Here is a 21,013-nt window from a genome sequence, read left to right on the forward strand (position 1 = left end):
TCAAAGACTTTAATTCATTTCCTTTGCTCTTTTTTTTTTTTCTTTTTAATCTCCTTTTTTTTTTTATTTTGAGTGCAGGAGGGAGCCGGGCTCATTTTAATACAAAGAGGCTCCTCTGTAAATCGTAGGCACAGCTACTAAACCATCAAACAATGGGGAAGCTACTAAAGAGAAGTGTGATTCATACTTAACAAAGGAAGGTGATTAGCTGTTGTTGTATAACAATAGGGAAGTGTCAGGATGCCTGCAAATGAATTAGGAGCCCACTATATATCTCTGGGCTGTTATGTTAGGGAAGCTCATTTATATTCCCAACTGCGCCCATCTTTATTGTCATTTGAATTGCACATTTTAAAATGAAATTAGGGTAAATTGAAAATACCTATAATTTCCCCGTCATAATTTCCTATCAAGAAGGCAGGTGGCTTTGCTTGCAACAAAGCGGGGCTCTGGCTGGGTAAATATCACAGGGCCTAATGAGGTGGGGACGCGGCGGAGGAGGAGGCACTGCAGCACGCCGGGGTACTGCAGCACACCGCCGGCCAGCCGCCTTTCCCCCTCCTGTCTCGCCCAGGCTGCCGCCCAGCCAAAGTCACTGCCGAGGCCACCTCGGAGACTCTTCTTTCATCCCCAGCTGGTGGCCTTGCTGCAAGGATGATCCCAACCCACCCCGCACCTCGCAGGCTGGAATACCGCAGGGCTGCTTTGGATGCTGTCCCGCTCTCTCGGCACACGGACAGACTTTCTGCTTTCCTCTCCTCCCCTGCAGCTCTGCCAGTGCCAACCCATCCCGTGCCTTTGCACACAGCATTGCTTTTTCCTCCTCAGCTCCTCATACGTGTGAGGTTTCACCCGTTGCCATTACCTTTGCAGAGTGGTACCCAGAAGAGGGGTGGCACTCAAGCTGTTCTCTCATCAGTACGCCCAGTTAGAGCCCGTGCCCTCCAGCAAAGGCACTGAGCAGTTGCCACGGGGGCATGTCTCTCTAGCAGGACCCTGACTTGTGTAGGGTAGATGAAGCTGGTGGAGGGAGAAGCCATCAGGGAAGCTTTCATCCCTATTAAACACAACGACACTCCTTGGGCTTGTGTTAGAGCCATGGCTTCACAGCATCTGAGCAGTACATCAAGCATCATACCTCCTCCAAGCCCTGTGAGGCTGACCCCATTCTCAGGATGTGATGCTAAGGGAGGTCCCCTGGGCCAGTGGGTACCAGCTTCACTTCCCTCAGGTCAGCAGAGATGCTTGGGCGCTGGGCGGGAGGGTGGCTGCTCAACTGCAGCCTTTCCCCATTCTCCAGCTGGGAAGGACATTGCCGAGATATTTAGGAAGGGGAGAGGGGCAGCAGGTGGAGGTGAGCGCATAACATGTCCTATTTCAGGATGTATTTTTGCATACGCTGCATCAGAGTCCCACCTCAAGGGCAGGAGAGCCCCTCAGCTGGATCAATGAGCTGGCCTCAGCTCCTCTCCGCAGCCCCAACACAGTCTGCAACAGGACAGCTAGTTCTTCAGACACCTAGAAAACCTCTCCACAAAGCCATTTCTTCCTGCTTTTTCCCTCAAATGAGGTCCCATCCTTAAAATCTAAAGCTGGAGGTCTAACACCCCTTCTCAGACATCATGAAAAATTAAAACAACTCTGGGTATTCTTATTCCCCATCTAAACATTGCACCCTTTTCTCCTTTGCTTTCGTTGGTTCTCTCCTAAATTTTGTTTGCTGCTGAAGCGTTTAGATGCTTATCATGTAAAAAGAAGAAAAGAAACCGAGCACCCGTTGGAAGAACCAAAAGGCCTGTGACACCAATAAGGACTTGGCAGAGATGATTAGGCTGATGAAAGAGCAGAAATGCCACTTTTAAGTTAGTGGATAGACAAAAGATCATCATTACACAGCAAGATATTAAATGGGAGCTTTTCAAAGCAGGCAAGTTTATTTCCTTAAACGGGAATCAGAGCCTACATTAACATTTCTGAAGTGAAATGCTACATCAAATGGTGTGCATGGCTCCCCTTTCTGTCTTATTTATTGAAGCCCTCCAAGACAAGTGCAGCGTGCATGACATGAGCCTGTCTTACAAAGCCCTAAACGTTATATCACAGCATCAAGGAGTCTCAGGGCTTTTGCCATGTTTTCTTATGACCAAATTTTGCTTTCCAGACTCAGAAGCCTGGCAGGCAGTGGGCGAGGGGATGCTGCGCCATGTCTTCGGGTCGCTCACGGGCTTGTCTCTATCTCTTTGCAGACCCGCCCTTGGTGAACTTGTCCGTGGAGCCGCAGCCAGTCCTAGAGGATAACACTGTGAAGTTCCACTGCTCTGCCAAGGCCAACCCTGCCGTCACCCAGTACAGGTAAGGCGGCCGCCTCGCTCGCCAGCACCCCACATCTCACTCCAGCCCTCTGTTGAGAGCTTCTCATGTTCCCCTCTGTGCAAAGTTATTTCCTCCAGGTGACCCAAGAGCGCTCAGCAGCTCTGGCTGCGGTTTCTGGTGGCTATTTCACTTGCTCCCATGTTTATCGCTGCTTGGCGGTTGTGCTAGCTCATCCCCACGGCCTCTGCTGTCCTCCAGGCGGGGGATGCAGTGGCTGGAGCCAGACACAGCCCCTGATCCCTGCAGAGCAGCAGTGACCTGCTGTGGCGTGGTCCTTTTCCCAGCATCCCCGCTCCAATGGCTCCCCGGTGCTGCTCCTGCCGTGATGATGTTGTTACATGTTGAGAGGTTCCAATTGCCTCCGCGTTAGGCCGTCTGCTACGTTTTGCTGCATGCAGCAAGTCCTTGGTCAGAGATTCACTGGCGCTTTGGAGTGGATTAAGAGGCCTGGCAGCGAGCTGGCGGAGCCATCTGTTTGGGGACATAACGAGCAAAGCACGCCAAGTGAAAAGTCTATTATGGGAAAATTCCTTTTTTTTTTTTTGCATACTCTTTTATGATTTGAACAATACAACTCCATTGCCATCTCCATGTAACCCTTAAGCAACTGCCAGAAGCCTCTCTAACCCTAGTAGCGTAGAGCAGAGCTCAGAAGGGGCCAGAGCAGAGATGCCTGGGCTGGAGATGTGGGGGGACATAGGGGATGGGCTCTCCTTGAGTGGGACATTCTCCTTGAGTGGGTAGGGTCGTCGCTACCACCTGGGATCTTCAATCAGTGCTCCAGTGAGCGCAGGGCAGGGCACGAGCAGTTGAGGGCCTCAGTTTGGCACTGATGAGGCCATCGCAGGAGGAGAAATTGCATCACTTGCAACTGCAGTAGGTGGGCAGAAGGCAGTGCTTGGGGCTCCTCGCCTGCAACCCTATACTGAGGCAGTCCCAACCCACCCTTGATCACTAGTCATCAAGATACTGCAGGGTTGGACGAGGCCGTACCCTGCAGCAGCGAGGCTCATTGCTCACTGTGTTGCATTTAGTCAGTATCGTTCGCTGCAGAAGATCAGCAGATGGCTCTGCACCGAGCAGAGTCACTGCGGTGGGCTTTTGGGTATGGATCTGAGGGCTGCTAGCATTAGGAAACCCCTCTTCTCTCAAAGGTTTCTCGGTCTAAGCAGACAAAAATATGGGTATGGAAAGCGAGGTGGGTTATCATCACATTTTGGGAGAAGAGAGAGCATCGTGCTCAGCCTCCTGGCTCCAGCTCTTGGCCAGGAGGGCCCGTGTCTGAGCCAGCGCTGAGACATTTCACAGCAACCAGGTACGCCCCCGTTCCACCGCTGCAATCAGCCGCTCATCACTCCTGCCTTGAAGTTATGAGCGTGCACGCACAGGCGTGCAATCAGTTCTGTTTTTGCAACAGCGTCAGTTGATAATAACAGAGGAGGCACCTCCGGGGACAGGTTACTATGACCCGCCTCCTGTTAGGCTCGTACAGCTTAATTAGTACAATCGAGTTTGCTGGTAGGAACGATTCCTTCCGGCTGGATATCTGCTATCAGCACAACAAAGCAATAATTGCGTTTCTAGTTACACAGAAGAGTTATTAATTTGAGAAGTCAATTAATGTCAAAGATACAAATAGCCCTGTTTTCATATTTACAGTTAGGAGGAAAACGAAGTGTGTGACAATCTGGGGAAGGACCTGGGCAAACATCCCACGTGGGTCTTACTGGTACAGTCAAAGGCAAAACAGCCACCTTTGGCCAAGGAACCAGACGGTGGCAAGAGCCTGGCAAAATTTCTGCTCCAAAGACGGGGCATCTAGCCTGACCCTCAGCAACAGGGACTTTCACATCATCCCTGAACCCACCCTGGGCTGATCCCCTCTACAGTGGAGCAGTCTTGGAAGGCTCCCATCTAGGTTTTCTCCTTCCTCTCGAATGCTTCCACCTTCTGGATACGTGGCTCTCCCTGGCCAAAACAATGCCGGATTGCTTTTCTCCACCAAATAGCCGCCGTGCTTCTCTTGTCTTTGGAGCCGTCTCGTTAGCGCAGGGGTTTTGCTGGCCCCTGTAGTGGCAAATGTGCCTGCAGCCCTCTTCTTTCCTCCTCGCCCATCCCAAGGCCACGCGTCTTGTCACCCTTCCTGTTGCCTGACCATTGGGATTTCTCCTTTTCTGCAAAGTGCTTTGTGACTCGTTTCATGATGGACTTTACTATCAAAATTAATGGCACGTTTTTTTCAGGTTATGCTTTCACATAAAAGGGACTTTTGGGGGGAAGAAAAAAAAAGGCATGAAAAATTCAAGCACTTTGGGTTTCTCATTTCTTAAGTTCCCTTGACATGTTAACATCACACAAGGCTTTTTCCCTACCACTGTGACAAGCAAACAGGATTCAGCAGTGCTCAGTGGGGCTTCCTTCCACTTAATGGCTGTGATTGATTGGCAGGGGGGATTTATTTCCCTTCCAAAAGATCCCAAAGCTCTTCACTAACTATGAAAAGGCAGCAGATGTTTTGGCACCGAAGCTTGGAGTCCTCCGGAGCGGGACATCGAGCAAGGAGCCCCTTGCACCTCGCTTCTGCCTAGGGGGGAAGGTGGGTAAAGGAATGGGATGTGTAAAGCCCCAGGACTGAGATACTTGGAGGTGTGAAAAGGCAGAACATAAGCTCAATGCCATCCTCGGGGCCACTCGGGACCCCATCACTGGTAAAAATGAACTTATTCTGCCTTAAAAACAAACAATAGAGAGAAAGTGTGATTTTTTTTTTTTTTTCTCCCTGGGGAGAGAACTGCTCTAGTATATCTCCTATGGCTTCCTTCATCCTCAGATAGAGATACTAGATCTTGGTCTTCAGCCGACATTTATTTTTAATACCTCCCAATGTTTGTCAGTAAACAGCTCTGAACACAAAGGAAAAATGTCTAAACAACATAAATCCCCTTTTCTGGGCATAAATCCACAGCCAGCTCCGCAGGACCATCCCTGCTTTGAATACACGAGCAAGCTGTCACCTTGTTTGAATTTGCAAGGGGTGATAAGTTTTGCACTGCGCTTGCACCCTGGATTTTTCTGGCTGGGAAAAGCAAGTGAGGTCAAGCATCTCACCCAAAGGCTTCACCCAAAGATGCTCAGCTGGGAAGCATCCGTGAACTGTGCTGCTCGTTAGCAAGAAGCCACTAAGTCAGCCTTGTGGTCCTGCCAACCTGGGGTTTTAAGCACAGACCCCTCACTCTCTTTGTTAGGGTGGTAAGGGAAAAGAAACAAAATTCAACACAATTTCCCAAGAGGCAAAAATCCCCCTCTGCCTCTATGCAACCCCCCATAGAGAATATAGTTTTGATGAAATCAAGGCAGCTGCTTTTTCCTTAAGAGGTTTTCTTCGTGCTCTCTTATATAATACATCACATACGTGTGTTTTTTAATGCAAGGAAAACCTGGTTAGAAAGGAGACCTCAGAGCAATCTGCTCCCAGAGCCCGAGTGGAAAGTTACAGCCTGCGCCACATCTTCTCTTTTCGGGGCGGGGGGTGAAGGAGTGGTTAATGACATTTTGTCAAAATTGACAGGTTTCCGCGAAATGTTTGGCCTCAGTGGTATTTTCTAACGGGCGAAAAAGCCAGAACCCCTCTGCCTTAAAATTCGCTGGCATCTCATGATGTTGGGGGGCAGACAGGGCTGGGGCAGGGTGTCCTTTGCTGGAGACATGGTTCCTCTGCTCCTTTTCTTAGCTAAGGACAACCTGCAGCTGAAGCTGGAGCTGAAATCCCAATCTTCCTTCCTTACTGGCAGCAACGATTCCTTGACAAGGAGCATCTTTTTCCCCAGGGGCATTTGTTCACCCACGATGTCACCTGGGCTGTCACTCGCTTTTGGACACGGGAGAGGCCGGTGTCACCAAAAGCAAGCGGCGGGAGTCGGGCAGAGGGCTGGAGAGGCATCGCAGCGATGCGTGAGCAGGGTTTTTTTGGCATAGGGATGAATTAACCCTGGCAGCAGGGTTTTTGGTCATTTGCCTGTTTTCCCTCTCACCATATAGAGCAATCTTTGCACAGACATAACCTATGGCCCCTATAGGGTCTTATACCCCACCTGGCCTAGGTTTATCCCACCTCCACTTGGGAGCATGTTCCCTTTGCAGCTAAAGAGCAGCTCAGCCCACAGAAACGCTGTTCCACAGCTCTTTGCTGCTGCCGATGCAGCATCTTCTGCTCGAGAAAGGCTCAAGAGGACCTCGGGCTGCTTGGCAGCACCTCTGTGGACGTGTCCCCATCTGCTTTAGCACCGTGGACATGGGGCTGAAAGCCCAAAGAGGCTCCCTGGTGTCCCAACAGTGGTGGGGGAAAGCTGCCCCTTCCTCTCCCCTTTGCCTCAAGCCGCTGCCTGCTTCTGCCAGTTCGTTTGCAGGCAGAGCATCACGTAGCCACGGTGCCAGGCTGGAGGAGCAGCGGCAGCAAACGGCTTCACCAGGCAGCGAGCATATGTGCGGGCAAATTGCACCGCCTCGTCTTCCTCTAATAACACGCTTCCCACGCACCTCTGCCTCTCGGTGGACAATTCTGGGATGGGGAGGGGGGAATTTGGGAATTTACTGACTTTCTTTTGCTGCAAGCAAACAGGCAAGAAAGGGAAAGGGAGAGAGAGTAATTAGCTGTCGCCGTTGTTCTGCCACCTGTGATGGCGGGTAAAATTAATGGAAAGGAACAGAAGTCGGGGCTACGTGAACCGACTCACAACCAGGCCTCCTCTTTGCTCACTTCAGATCTCTCTATTTGCCAATCTTCTCTTGGCTTTTGATGTCTGTTGTGTGTCTGTGGGGTGTTTTTTTGCTGTTATTATTCATCACTCGCAGTAAGAAAGAGAATCTTTAAAGTGGCAGAAGAAAATGGGAAAGTTTAATATTGCAGGAGGCAGAGTCCCTCAGCCTTTTGGGCTCCTCTGATGATGGTTATTTTTGCAGAGCGATGGGGAGTTGGTACAGGCAGGGCAAAAATGCATATCTCACTCTTGCGCATTGATACAGTGCTCTCACCCCCAAGGCTAGCAGAGACCTTTGCAAATAATGTTATCTTTGTAGTCACAGGGAGGGGGGACATTTCGAGCCACCCTCCAGCATCAGCTGCAGTTCTGGGGACCACTGCACTTCCAAAACAAGGCGTGGGACTGACGGACAAACAGACGTAGATGGAAAGAGAGAGCTATCCCTCCCCAGCTGCTGCAAGGTGTCTGGCTCTGGCATTGCGTATGACAGCTGTGAACAACACGCACAGCTCTCCATAATTGTGTGGGACATGGCAGAAGATCCAGCTGATGCTGCAGCAGAAGCAGAGGTCGGGAGGAGCTGGGAAGCATTGATTTAACAGCCACCCAGGGATGGTGCTACCCCACTTCTTCCTCATCCTCTAGCAGAAGGGGGATTGCACTTCGTGCGATCCAAGCAAGCTCCACTTGCCCCTGTTGGGCTGAAGCCGAACGTGCCACCTGCCCAAATATTGGTGAAGATCTTCCTGCGTCAACCAGCTTGGTGAACTGCAGCTGCAGGTCAGGGCTTGAGCCACACCATCTTCCCAGATCACAGGGTGCCTGGTCAGGCTGTGCCGGAGCTCGGAGCCAGCCCACAGCATCCCTCTGTCCTCAGCCCCACCGTCATCACCGACACACCGTGTGGCTCGGCTTGCGGCAGGAGCATTGTTTGTTTGCTCACTCAGTGGGCTCCGGTCTGTGGAAAAGACCTTGTTTGGTAAACAAGGTTTTATCTTTGAACCAACAGCATGCTGTCACTCATCAAATATTAATCCAAACTCAACTGCTTCTTAAAGAGGTTTTCTTTAAAGGTGGTGGGGCTCAAACACACCTGATGGGAAGCAGTGTCCTAGCCTCCCTCTGCCTTTGCGCCGGGGAAAACAAAAAGGTATGACTTGTTGCTGTTGCAAAGGGGCAACAACAGGCAAGAGATCCAGTGCCGGGCCCGTTCCTCCAGCCTGCTCTGCAGGGTCCTGGCTCTGGTGGGGATGCAGGGTGGCATTTCCCACCCAGCCTTAGGGAGACGTGTGGATGAAGAGCCCCAGAGCCTTCAGCAGATCTGCTGTCTCCAAGGATCGTACAGCATGCCCAAGTACAGGTCTGTGAGCATTTTGGCTGCTGGTCTTGGGAGGGAAAAGTGACAGGTTTGTTGGGGTTCAGGTAGATATGGAAAAATTGCACCTGATATTGAGGAGCTCTGAGAAGAGAAGGAGAAAATAATAATATGCATCAGCTGTGCTTTGGCCTGCCTGTCTTACACTGTGCCATCTCAGAGGCATTCGTTCCATGGGGACGCATTCCCACATTTTGTTTTAAAAAACCCAGAGGAGAAGTTCAAACTCCACAGAGTGCTGCTGCTCTTTTTACTGTGGGTCTTGTCTGCACAGTTCTGGGACCTCGTGGCTTGGCATTGCTTTGCTACATGGCAAAGAGCCGGCGAATAAGGGTGTGTGCTGATGGGTGACATTGGGTGGAAGAGAAGCAAAGCCAGGAGCAGTACAAAACTGGGAGACCCTTATCAAAGGGATGGGGAAGGGAGGAGGGAATGAGCAGATGGCCAGCCCTTGCTTGGCTGGAGTGAATCGTTGCACCTTCACTACCCCAGTAAATGTGGCTGGCTGGACCAACTGATTGCTAGAAGCACATCCGTCATCAGTCGATCGGTCGTGGGCTCGACACATGGACCCAACTTCTCCAAAACAGATCCCCAAGGCAAGAGAGAAGATACAGCCCCTGCCCTAGGCGTGTGGTGATAGGACAGGAGGAAGCCCAGAATGAAGGTCAGCAAGTCACGGATTCATCTGCAGTACCCAGGGATTCCCATCCCTAATTCCTTACACTCACTCCTCAGGGATCAGACCTGCTCGGATGGGGTTCTCTATGCCAGAGGGCTGCCCCCAGGGATGCGTCCAAAGCAGGATTCAAGTGAAAGGAGTCAACCCCCATGTCCAGGCAGTGGGGAGAGCTGGGCTGCTAGATGGATGCACCGTGTTTCATTTGACCATGATGAAGCCACATGCTTCATCTATAGAGCTGAGGAATTCAGGTTTTAGGGAGGGAAGTGTCTTGGGAATTGTTTCCTGCTGCCAGGACCATTGAACAGAAGGAGAAATCACCCCAGGCACTTGGAGCAGATGTCTCTCTTCCAGCTAGCTCTCCATCGCTCCTTCACTTGGTCAGCTGGGCTTCCAGATGTGCACAACATCTCTGTTCCTGGGTGAAAGGCCAGGGGAAGGCGTATTTGAAGTTTAATGCTCTTCCGTGCCACCAAAGTTGTCCCTGCCTCATCCATTTAGCTGCCATAGAATATGTTCACAGATCCGTAGGCTGTAAAGGCCAGAAGGGGTTATTGGATCGTGGGAAGCTGATGCAGAGATTCAGGGCGATGCATTTCATTGGCAACTTTTGACGGAGAAATGGCAAATGATCCATTTAATGGGCACGCCTGGCGCTGCCTGCAGCCAAGCCACAGCAGTGGCCATTTTCCCTGTTCTGGCACTGTAAGACCTGAATATATTTTTGTATGGAATTCAGATGGCTTTGAAAAATGTCTCCTGGGAGTTGGTGTGTTTGGTATGTTGCTTGCTTTCTTCTGCCCATTCACGAAAGGCCCAGAATAAAAGTGAACATCCTCCCTGTACCCTGCATTCCCCAGAGCTTCTGATCACTGAGACCACTACCTAATTGGCACATATTTTGCCTCCCCAGCAGTCTCTGCCAAGGAAGGGGGATCTGCAATATTAAGCTCTTATTAAATCGCAATCACATCTCTATTAATATTTAAAAGGGACTGTCAAGGGTTTGAAACACACTACAGAGCAGCCTGCAACTGCAGATAAGGTGTGAAGCTCGTGGGCACATGGGCACACTCCGCGACATCCATCAGGCTCAGTGTCATACTCACAAGGGAAGAATACCTGCACATCTCAGCTGGGGACAGCAAGGGGACCTGGGGCAGCCCCACACGGTCCTGCAGAGCCTCGGGGGTCCCTGCTGACCAGGATACTGCAGAGAGATGATGTGGGGAGCGGCTCACCAGACCTCTGGTCCAGGCAAGAGGCATCTCAGCATCTTCAGGTGGAACGGTCACTCTGGTTTTGCAGCCATTTCTTGGCATGCTTAGGACCTTCTTCCCCCCTAACCAGCTCCCTCCTTCAGTCCAGCTTGGGGAAAGTGTGCAGGCTCTCCTTGGTTTTGCTGCCTTCCTCCCCCCTGCTCCCATCTGCTCCCTCCTCCTCTGACGGCCGAGGCTGCCGTCTGTCCAGCGGCAGGACGCTGTGAGTCCATATGCCGTCCCTCAGCAGGTCTGTCACCTCTCCCGCTGCCTCCCGCAGCCAAACTCGGCAAGGGAGGCAAGAGAAGCTGGAGCAGGGAAAGGGCCCGCAGGCATTTCACAGCAGCAACGGAATAAATCTAATTTATAGACATAGCAAAATGCAGCTAAAGCGGGAGTTGAAATGAATGCAAAGCACACCGAGGTCTCAAGTTATCGGCACTGTAACATTTTTCCTGACTATCTCTGTTTTCCTGCCCGGGTTTGTCTTTGTAGCTTCCTCCCAGACAACTGGACCTTTGCTCTGAAGTGAAAATGAAAGCTGGGGAAAGAAAAAAATAACGGGAAATGAATTCTTCAGATCTCCTTCGTGATGCATCAGCCCCATCTGCCAGCTCCCTCTGACAGGGAGCGAAGCGTGGCTGGGTGGCAGGTGGAGAGGGAAAGACATGCTTTAAAAAAAAAGTAATGAAGTAAAATAAAAGGCACCAATATCCCTGCAGCTGGGAAGCGAGGCTGGGCTGCCTGGGGGGCTCCGCCAAGTCATGCGGCTTCAGGTGAGACCAGGAAGATGAGGTTGGAAGAGCCTCCCTTTGCTCACGGAGGTGTGAGGACAGGGAGATTTGTCTTCCCGTTCCCTGCCTTGTCAGGGTAATGGGAACAAGTGGGTGGGAGATGTTTGGAGGCAGCTCGAACTAATTAGGAGAGAGTGTAGAGGAGAGAGAGTCTGATGGCTGGAAAGGGGAAACAAAAAGGGGGGGAAGGAAAGCGCTTTGTACTCTCGAGCACCACTCCCTGTTGTAGAAATGATTAAAGGTACCCAGTTAAATGAGTGATGAAGCAGCCAGCCCAAGCTGCTGTGTTGGATGGAGCTTCTCCAATGGAGGGGGATGGCGGATGGTTTTGCTGGAGTGTTCCAGAAGGGCTTACTGAAACATGGGGTGCACCATGGTTGTGGCCGTCCCCATCCCAGCCAGGACCACTGGCATCCCGTTGGGCAGGAGCTGGCAGCCTCACAAGTCTTCCAGACTTTGCTCATGTCCTGCAGTTTACCAATGTTGGAGCGAATCTGTCTCCAAAGCCGCTCATTTCTGGCAAACTTTGCACCCAGATCTCTGGGTGCTAGCAAAAACCTTATGGTTTGCTACCAAGCAAAGCTGCTAACGCTTCTTTTAAGCATCCGTAGGGTTTGGAGAGGTCTGAGGGTTGTGTTTTCCCAGCCTCGTTGGTCACCTCTCCTTCGAGACAGGCTCGTGGTGACTGGGAAGGTGACTGGGAAGGGAGCATCATTGGCTCCTCTGGCCAGATCTCCTCTCCCTTTGCAAGGAGAGGTGGCAGCTTCTCAAGCCTAATTTAGCAGTCTTTAATCTGAGTTATTCCAAACCACACTTGCCACTTCCTTCATGCATTCCCGCAGGATGATGGGCTGATTTCACAGAACGAAAAGCCTTAAGCAAATCTTGTCACACAAGAAAATTGATTTTTCAAAACTGACTTTTACAAGATTACTGGCGTTTTTTTCCCTTCATCTTTCTTCTATATCGTTCCCTTCCAGTCTCACGAGGTGGCTTCAGATCTAAGGAAATTAGAGATGCTGTGACTAAATTGAAAATGTAAAAAGGGGGAGAAGGAGAAAAAAAGAGACACCCAGCACTCAGCACCTCCTCTCCTGCTGCCTCTGAAGGATATGGCTGTGTGTGCTTGTACTCGTGAAGTAGCGGAGATGCCTCCTTCACCTCTCCTACTGCCATAAGCTCCATGAGACATCAGGAAAGAGCCTGTCGAAGGGTTATGCAAGCATCTCACAGGGAACATCCCCTGATGGGCATTCCTTGGTGAACCCAAGCCGGATCACAGGGTTTTCTTCTTTCTCTCCCTCAATCCCCCCATTTTATTTTCTCTTTCCAAAGAAAAGCGAAAGTTTCCTCCTGCCGCTCGATCGGAGACATCTCAATGTGTTTTGTTAAAAAAAAGAAGAGAGCGGAAGAGTTGCCTTGAAGTTGTTTCAGACAGCTTAAAATATGCTAAGCTTTTGTGTTTCTGCGATATAAATAATGAATCCTCTTACAGCTTCTGAGTCGGGAAAGACATTGATTTAAGAGGCCTTCAGCTCTGAGGTTTTTCCGCTTTTATGCCAGAGGGTGGGGAACGTGACCAGGGACAAGCAAGGTGTGATTGATAAGGCAGGGTGTGCAGGAAGATCCCAGGATGGAGACAAGGGTTGCACCCACCTCAGCCCTGCAGGTGCTTTGCTAAAGGATTTCACTTCTTGATTCCCTCTTTGCTCCTTTATTGCAGTTTTCAAGGGTTAGAGGGGGGTTTAGGTGGAGGACAAAGCTGTTAGCATCTACTTCTCTCTCTGTCACCGTCTCTGCTCCAGTAAGCCAGTGGTGATTTGGTGATTGCAGTGGGCAGCAGTTATTGTTCATTTGACTTATTCTCCAAGCAGCATCCTTGGAAATGTCTCTGCTTAAAAGAGCTGTCAGGATAGCTGCAAAATGTAGGCCAACGTGCATGATGTGAGTATGAGAAAAGCCAGTGGACGCTGGCATCCCAAAATAAACCCGTTGGGACCCACTCGCCCCCCAGGAACAAATGTCCCAGTAATTTCCCCAGTACACATGACTGGTCTTGGACAGTGGCAATCAGAGGGCTCATCCTGCCATATGTAGGCCATTGGCATGTGGATCCGCTGCTGAGCTCGGGCAAATGTCACACAGGCTTGCTCAGCTGGGAAGTCAGGCTGGGTTCATTGGGAAAGAGCAAATCTAGGAGAAAACAAGGGAAAAGTTGGCACAAGCTGAGCTGGGCAGTTTCTAGCAGGAGAGGCTTTCCTCTGCAAACCTGGATGACTTTGGTAGCTGTGGTGAGGACGTAGTGTGCATCCTGAGCCTCCTTTTTGCCTTGCATGAAGTTGTCTTGGCATGCTTGTTTGGTGTAGACAGCACCTAGCCTTGCAAAGCCCATCCCAGAAAGACCCAAAAGGGATACTGGTTTCATCCATTGTCAGATCACGGACTAATAACTCTGTTAACATCAGGTCTTGAAGTTATCCTTGGGTTTCTGTTCCTATGCAAACTCTCTGGAAACTGTTGGCAAATATTAAGGCAAAGGAAGAACACAAGCTGTTGGCTCTGGATTAGAAGGCCATTTGCCTGTAAAGCATCAAGCAATGCTTATTGCTCAGCTCTGCTTTGCTATTGAAGTGTGTAATTAAGGACTTAATAGTTTTTACTTCTGGAGATGACTTTTTTTTGAAATGCTGTTTCTTGCTGTCTTATACAGAAGTCGATAGGTAATCACAAAGCTCTTATGGGTCAGTCTGTTGTACCAGGGTGCAGCCACATTTGATTATTTTCTCATAGCATAGCCAAGAAGAGCGGTGTTGTTACCAGGGTGGTCTAAGGGCATTCAAGAGACTTGGCCAAGAACAGTGACTTCAGGATAAGTCTGGGGAGGGAGGGAGGGAGGGAGGAAGAGAGGGAGGGATGGTTGGATTGATGGGTGGATTGATGGGTTGTCGGATGGATGAATTTCATAGTGAAAAGAAGAACAGATCTTTTGGTGAACTTGCAACTTTATTCTACTTCTCCACCCGTATTTGCCTGTATATTTGCATTAGCACAACGGGAATGTGTTTCTGGATATGTCATTTATTATTCCTCCTTATGAATTGCCAGATCCCCAAGTTACTCACAGTTCAGCCAGCAGGAGCCCGTGTTGCATTACACAGAAATCGCTGCCCTTGGCATCTTCCACAAGAAGATTCCCACATAATTAGGACTCAGCCCGTCTTCACCTGGGGTGCATGCCTCCTAGCACAGTTGCCTCTGTTGATAATCCTAACTTGAATCATTTGCTCTAGACGCAGTTCAGCTCTGAATTATTAACTGTTCTGGCAGGACTGGCCAAGAAACCTGCCAGAGAAGGAGCTGTGCCTCACACCAACCTGAGGACACGCCAAAATTCAGACAGAGCCTAAAAAGGGATTCTGAATGGTGGGATGGCAACAGCAGCTGTCATGGGGAAGGAAGGGCTTTAGGGGGGTACTCGGTGAGTTTGGTCTGAGCTGGGGCTGGAGAGTCAGAGGGAAATGGCTCAGGCTGGTGGGCACCATGTCCACATCAGGGACCATCACCTGGCTGTTGGTCACCCACCTTGAAGAATTAATATAAACCTGTCCCGAGGTCTGTCTCCTCTCTCCATGCCAGCAAGAGGTCAGCCTGGTGCATGCTGAAGCCCTCTCACACTACAGAGATCAAACCACAAAGCCCTTGAAAACTTCCCAAAATCAAGCCCAGGTCAAATACTCAGAGGAGCTTTAGGAATCAGCCAAGAAAGAGAAAACCCTTTGAAAAGCCCCAGCCACCCGACAGCTCTCTGGCCATGCATGAATCCTGTGCACAGGAAGGCAAGAGCCATTCCTGTCTGCTGTGCCCATCGTTTCTGCCCTGAAGCATGCAGATTAGGTAGCTTCAGTGATCCAAAACATGCGGTCCCAGCCCAGCGCCGGCTTCGAGATCCCCCTGGCAGCAGATTTCTCATGCTTAGGAAGAGCTGGGGCTTCTGTCTCCATTTACCACCCTTTTTTTTCCCTGCAAACCCCAAAGGAATTGCACAGCGAGGTGTAAAGTTGCAAAGGCCACAAGCACGGGTGATGTATTTTAGGTGAAAAATAAGAGCTGTAGTAGAAGGAAGGGCAAGTTTGAACAGCTTCATGGCACAGCTTCACTTTGCGCTAAGCAGGAGGATAAACACGGCGCTGGAGAATTAGCGCTTCGACATGCCAGCATCCATAAATCTGGCTAAAGAAATTCTGCTACGGGGGTGGAGTGGGGTAGGAAGACCCCAGAAAGGACTAATCCCGTTAAACGATTTGAGGAAACACAAACCACGTGATGAAATTGGATTACCCGATCCACGCAAGAAATAATAGTTAAGCTATTAGTCATGTCTATTGTGTGGCGGGATAAGTCAAGACGATGTAGGCAGGAGAAATGAAATGCAGCATCGCTGCCGAAGGGGTAAAATCCCCCTGGGAGAGGTGACACCTATAAGCTCTTCCAGAACTAAGGGGTGACTCACATCCCCAGCATTTCCCCAGGATAAGCAGTTTTGGCAGTTGGCTGTCGTAGCCTGCTTCTTCAGACCCGTCTGAATGGTTTTAAACTTTCTCTGCACCTAGAAAAACCAGAAATTTAACGTTAGTAATTTAACTTAGAAAAAAAAAAGGACAGTTTTTATATGATCCCATGACTCTGGGGCAAAGGATTTAAGGAGGGGAGAGGAGTTATTGCAAAAGAGGGTGGACTTGTGAAAGGGGAGGGGCAGAAAAGCATCCATCGTGGCAAGAGAAGCACCGAAAGAAGGATTAATGGGGACAGGATTGCTGCACAGCCCTCTTGTGTGAGGGGGTGGAGGAGGAGGGGGGATTTTAAACAGTGGGATTAAAAGAGCGCCAGATCTAAAGCATCTGCATTTTGTTTTGATCTGTCAAGGAAACAGCTCGATTTGCAGAAGGAATCACCCAGCCGGTGAAGTTTTGTGCTTTTCCTTTGAAATAGTAACAGCTTTTCCGTCAGCGCGTCTCTGGTTTCCTTCCGGGGGGATGAGCATCCTTACCAGCCCCTTGTGCAGGGAAGGAGCCGGGGGGCACGGTGGGCTGTACTTTGGCCAACACGTCCCTGCTGCAAACACCGGTGTCCATAATCCTCAACGGTCTGCCCCGCAGCACTGCGAATATCAGCGACCCAGGCACGCGGTCCAGCATGGGATGCACGTGCACCGAGCAGGTATTCTCACCATCCATGGGGTCCATGGCCACCTTGCATCTCTAGCATGCACAGAGGTCCATGCAGCACCAGCTGCAAACCCCGGTCGTGCCCAGTCCTGGGGCTGCAGTGCGTAGCGTTACGCCATTGATGATCTGCACGGCTCATCAGCTGGCTTTAACTATTTACAACGGTTGATCAGTCAAGTCATTGACCAAGGTAACAGCTTTGTTTACTTCTTCCCCTCTGCTTCAATTTGTTCTGATCACTGTGCTATTTTGATGGTTTTCTCACCAAAATGAACCGCAGCTTCTGCAGGCTGTGCCAGTGACACAGCTTTAATCGTGCCATCTGGGAGAGAGAAACCTTCTCGCCCTGGTATCTCCAGACTCCCGTGCTATGGGCAGCACAGACTTGGCCCCAGGGTGTTCCTGCCCATCTCTGCTTCTGTAGCCTGATGCTCTCTGGAGAGCTGGACTCCTGTTGCACATTTTCAGGAGTGATTTGGGGAGCTCTAAGTAGCCCCTTCCTGATTCTTCCTACCCATGGGACCTGCTGATGGCAAGGAGGAGATGCAAAACCAGTGCGCCGAAGACAGGCACCTCCCTTAAAGACTGCAGTTTGATGAGCAATCAGGCTCATCGCCGGCCTCCTGGCTTGAGATTAGAGAGGAAATCAAGCCAGAGTTTTCTTCTGCACAGTGAGGTGTTATTATTATCATCAAACCCCAGAGTGTTTAAAAACGATCAAACCCCAGTAGCGGCAACTGGTGTATCGCAGCAAGTGCAATCAGACACCAAACATGTCCTTGTCTGGGATTCAAGTCTGAACTCTTGAAATTTGGGAAAAGGTTGCAATCTTTCTCGCTGTTTATTTGTTTTTGAAGAAAAGCCACATAGGAAAAAAAAAGGCGGGGGGAGATTAGCAAAGTTGGCATCTCCACCCCGAGGTGCAGCATCTCCAGCCTTAGGACCTGGGGTTCACTTTGCGGTGGAGCCAAGATGCCCGCGTCGGGGATGGAGAGGTTTGGGAAGAGGCCGTTGCTGCAGCAGCCATACATGGATGGAGGTTTGTCAGGATGGGAGCTGGAGGCTTGGAAGCCTTTCCTTGAGTATGGTGGGTACCATCATCTTTGCTCCCCCAGCCTGCATGCTCAAGGACCGGCCAGCCATCAGCAAGGATGCTCACTGCTTTGCTCAGGGCTCTGCCCTGCCCGGCTTGATCAAACTCCAAGCTGGAAGGCCCAGCCTTGTAATTTAGATGGCGGAAAGATTACCTATCGCCTGCGCCAGCTGATAAATTAACCCGCTGCACCGGCACGGAGGGAGGACGGCAGACACGCGGCTGAGGAACCACACAGGGCCCACACGTCTTCATTAGGGAGGGAGCAGGCAGGAGAAGAGGAATAACCCCATAGATCACCATTATGGAAATTTACTCTTAATAAAGAAATAATTTGCGCGATGCATCACGCCGGAGCCATGCAGGGGGGTAGCGTGACACTGCTCGGGGGCTGTATTGCTCACTCCATCATTTCTCACAAGAAATGTCACTCATGGGAGATGCGCTGCAAACATGGAGCTGCCAGCACAAGTCATCTGCTGTCCTTGCCCATCTCGGACCTCCAAGGGATGCCAGCACATCGTCCATGAAACACCATCCTTCTCCATCAGCTCCTCCCCATGGAGGATGCCAGGGTTACGGGGGCAGTGGAGGGATGCAGAGTGGTGCTCACAGCATCCCACTGGCAGCCGTCACGCATGGAGACAGCTCCTGTCTGAGGATGAGAGGGGACTGCCACGTTATGGCACTAGAATTGAAGGTACTGCTGGCAATAAAGCAACAAAACCCATTCTCTGAGCAATTTGTAGCAATTAATAGCCATTCCCAGGAATGAAATGTTAATTAATTCATTCCGTGAGCCATGCATTTATTTAAGGTATTTGTGGGTGTTCTTGGTACTTTTATTAAGCAATTAAAATGCGTCCAAGAAAATATTTATCTATTTTAAGTCATTCTTAGTAAACACAATTTATATGGCAAGCAACTGCTTTATTTTGCATTGTTAATTAAAAATAATGATACACTCCACTTCCCTGGGTTACACGCCATCAGAGCAGCCGATCTGCTGGGAGGTCTGGTTTGAGGAGTGCGTGTGCTGCTGGCAACTGCAAAAAAAACCTCCTTAGCAACGATCCACGTAGCCTGCAATATGGATTTAAGTAGTGCTTGATGGGGCATTATAGAGTTCAGAAAGCCCCAGCATCCCTGTGCTGCGGGGTGGGTGCTAGCGATGCCCTCCAGTTGTTCCTGTGCTGCTGGGAGATGCTGGAGGAGAGAGCCGTGGCCTGATGAGGAGCTTTATAAAGCAGAGTGTGTACAAGTCCTACAGCCTTCACAGGGCTGTAAAGTAAATAGCTTGTTCACACATGCTGTTTGTTGAAGAATTACAAGACCTTGTACCGCAGACAGAGGAATTTATTTGTTACGGCGAGCTTGGGCAGCGCTCAGGCAGATGAAGTGCTCGCTAGCAATGCTCCTCTACGTCCCGATGCTCTACAGGGCACGTCACGCGCTTGTTGCAAACGCGGTTAGCTCTTCATGGGCTCCACGAGCCTGGAAGCCCGGCCAGAAGCAGGGTCCCTGGGGGGAAGTGATGGAGCTGCTGGGTAAAAACCCCTTGTGCAGAAGACTCAGCTGAGCATCTTCCACTGAGATCCTGGGAGGAAGCACAGGAGCTTCATCCCAGCTTTCGACAAGTTTCGTTCAGAAACCTGAGCAGGTCGCTGAAGAATCACAGATGTATGAAAACTGAAACAAAGCCACGGCATTGTTTGTGAGCTAACATATCCCAAACGGTCCTTTCTTATTTGCTTGTGTGCACTCTTAGCTGGGAAGCAATCAATGGAGTCAGAAAAATAATATTTCCCTGGAGAATGTTGCTTTAGAGAAGTGTCCCCCGCCCTCTTATCTTTAAGTGTTAAAAGGACCCAGTACAGGGTTTTTTCTTATTATTCTTTAATGACTGTTTTTTCATTGCTGTCTGTAATAACCCCTTTGAAGCTTGGATCGAAATATCTGTTTCCTGGTTGAAATTTGTTTTCCTCCATTAGCCTGGCCGATTCAATTTCCAGAAGACACTGAACTGGGAGGCACTGGGCACTCCCTCCAGAGAGGCCAGAGGAAAACAAACGCAGGTTAGAAATACGGGGAAGGAAGTAACAAAGAGAAACTCAGACCAGAGGGGAAGAAATGCCTGTCTGGGGAAACAGGCTGAGATGGTGCTTGGTGAAGAGAAAGGAAGATGAGAAAATGTGCAAAGCCTGAGGGAATGAGGAACAGCAGCAGATAGGATACTAGGTCTGCATTGGCCATACGACATGGGATAGTGGGGAGAAGTGGTGAATTTGGAGCTAGGTCCTCAAAAGGTGCCTGTTGGGCGTAGAGAGCAGACAGTGAAGGCATCTCACAGTGATGCTGCCACTGTCACCCCACGGGGACCACCCGAGAAGCGCAGGGAGGATGGGATGGGTCCCGTGGCATCCCCTCTGCCGTGCTAACCTTCAGCGTGGAGAGCCCAAGGGAATCATAGGAACAGGTCCTTTGGGCAGGACCCCCAAGGGCAGAGCCTCACCCGTCTCCTGGGGCAGGCTTAGCGCAGGGGGGGGACACAACGATGCTGTGCTCCCCCTGCACAGACCTGTCCCTGCAGCCCCTGCAATATGATTTGGCTTAGGAAGAAAACCAGCAGCAAAAAATGACAGGTGAGTTAGCGGCTAAGTCATATGAGAGACTGAAGGAGGTAAATTTATATAGTCTGGAAAAGACCCTGGGCAACAGGTTTGCAATCTATAAATAGCTTCAAGGTAACAATATAAATGAAAGAAGCCCCTGCTCTCAAGGGTAGTAGGAAAAGGAGTGCTGGCTGGGAGCCAGGCTTGATGTAATAAGGCTGGTGAGACATTAGGAAGAAATCATGAAGAGCCAAAGCAGTGGAGGTGGTGGACAGGACTGCTGGAGCATCCTCCGCATCTTCTCGGCTCCATTTTATTCAGATTCTGTTTATAAATAATTACTGAAAGGTTTATAGGTGAGTAAGACATGTTATGGGCTTGTTAAAAACATGAGTAACTTGCCTTCTGGCTGTCCACAAGCACATCGCGGGAAGCTTTACAAGAGGGTTATCAGCTGTCGTTATTAAAAAACAATTTGACATTATAAAAGATCTATACTGCTTGTTCAGCCACATTGATTTAGCAGTGTTAAGCCTTGGAAAACTGGAGCGAGAACCTTGATCTCTGCTGAAGCACGAAAAATTGCTGTTTGTGACACATCTCTGCGCACAGGAAATCCAGTTTTGCGGAAGCGATCAGTTTTGAACAAATACATGAAGCACCGTGCCACAGTTGTTGGTGTGTGTTTTCCCAAGCCACTGCAAAGTCAAACAACTCTTGGAAACCTTGCCCTCCGTTTTGTTTTCTTTTGCAATATCCAGGAGGATCTCAGCTGAAGTCTGCCGAGCTCGAACCCGCCTCCAGACACTTCTCCACCTGATTTCCAAACCCTGGTGCCCT

The 21,013-nt window shown here is 50.1% G+C and overlaps 1 protein-coding gene across 12 annotated transcripts in view; it reads left to right on the forward strand.

Annotated features, from left to right (window-relative positions):
• Window positions 1-21,013, forward strand: part of KIRREL3 (kirre like nephrin family adhesion molecule 3) — a 341,383-nt gene that overhangs the window by 290,250 nt on the left and 30,120 nt on the right. For all 12 annotated transcript variants that reach the window (XM_030022476.2, XM_030022467.2, XM_030022469.2 and 9 more), the window contains one exon: window positions 2,247-2,352. In XM_030022476.2, the coding sequence (XP_029878336.1) occupies window positions 2,247-2,352 (106 nt within the window). The remainder of the gene's footprint in view (window positions 1-2,246; window positions 2,353-21,013) is intronic.

The sequence above is a fragment of the Aquila chrysaetos genome, chromosome 8 (genome assembly GCF_900496995.4).
Source record: "Aquila chrysaetos chrysaetos chromosome 8, bAquChr1.4, whole genome shotgun sequence".
Lineage (NCBI taxonomy): Eukaryota > Metazoa > Chordata > Aves > Accipitriformes > Accipitridae > Aquila > Aquila chrysaetos.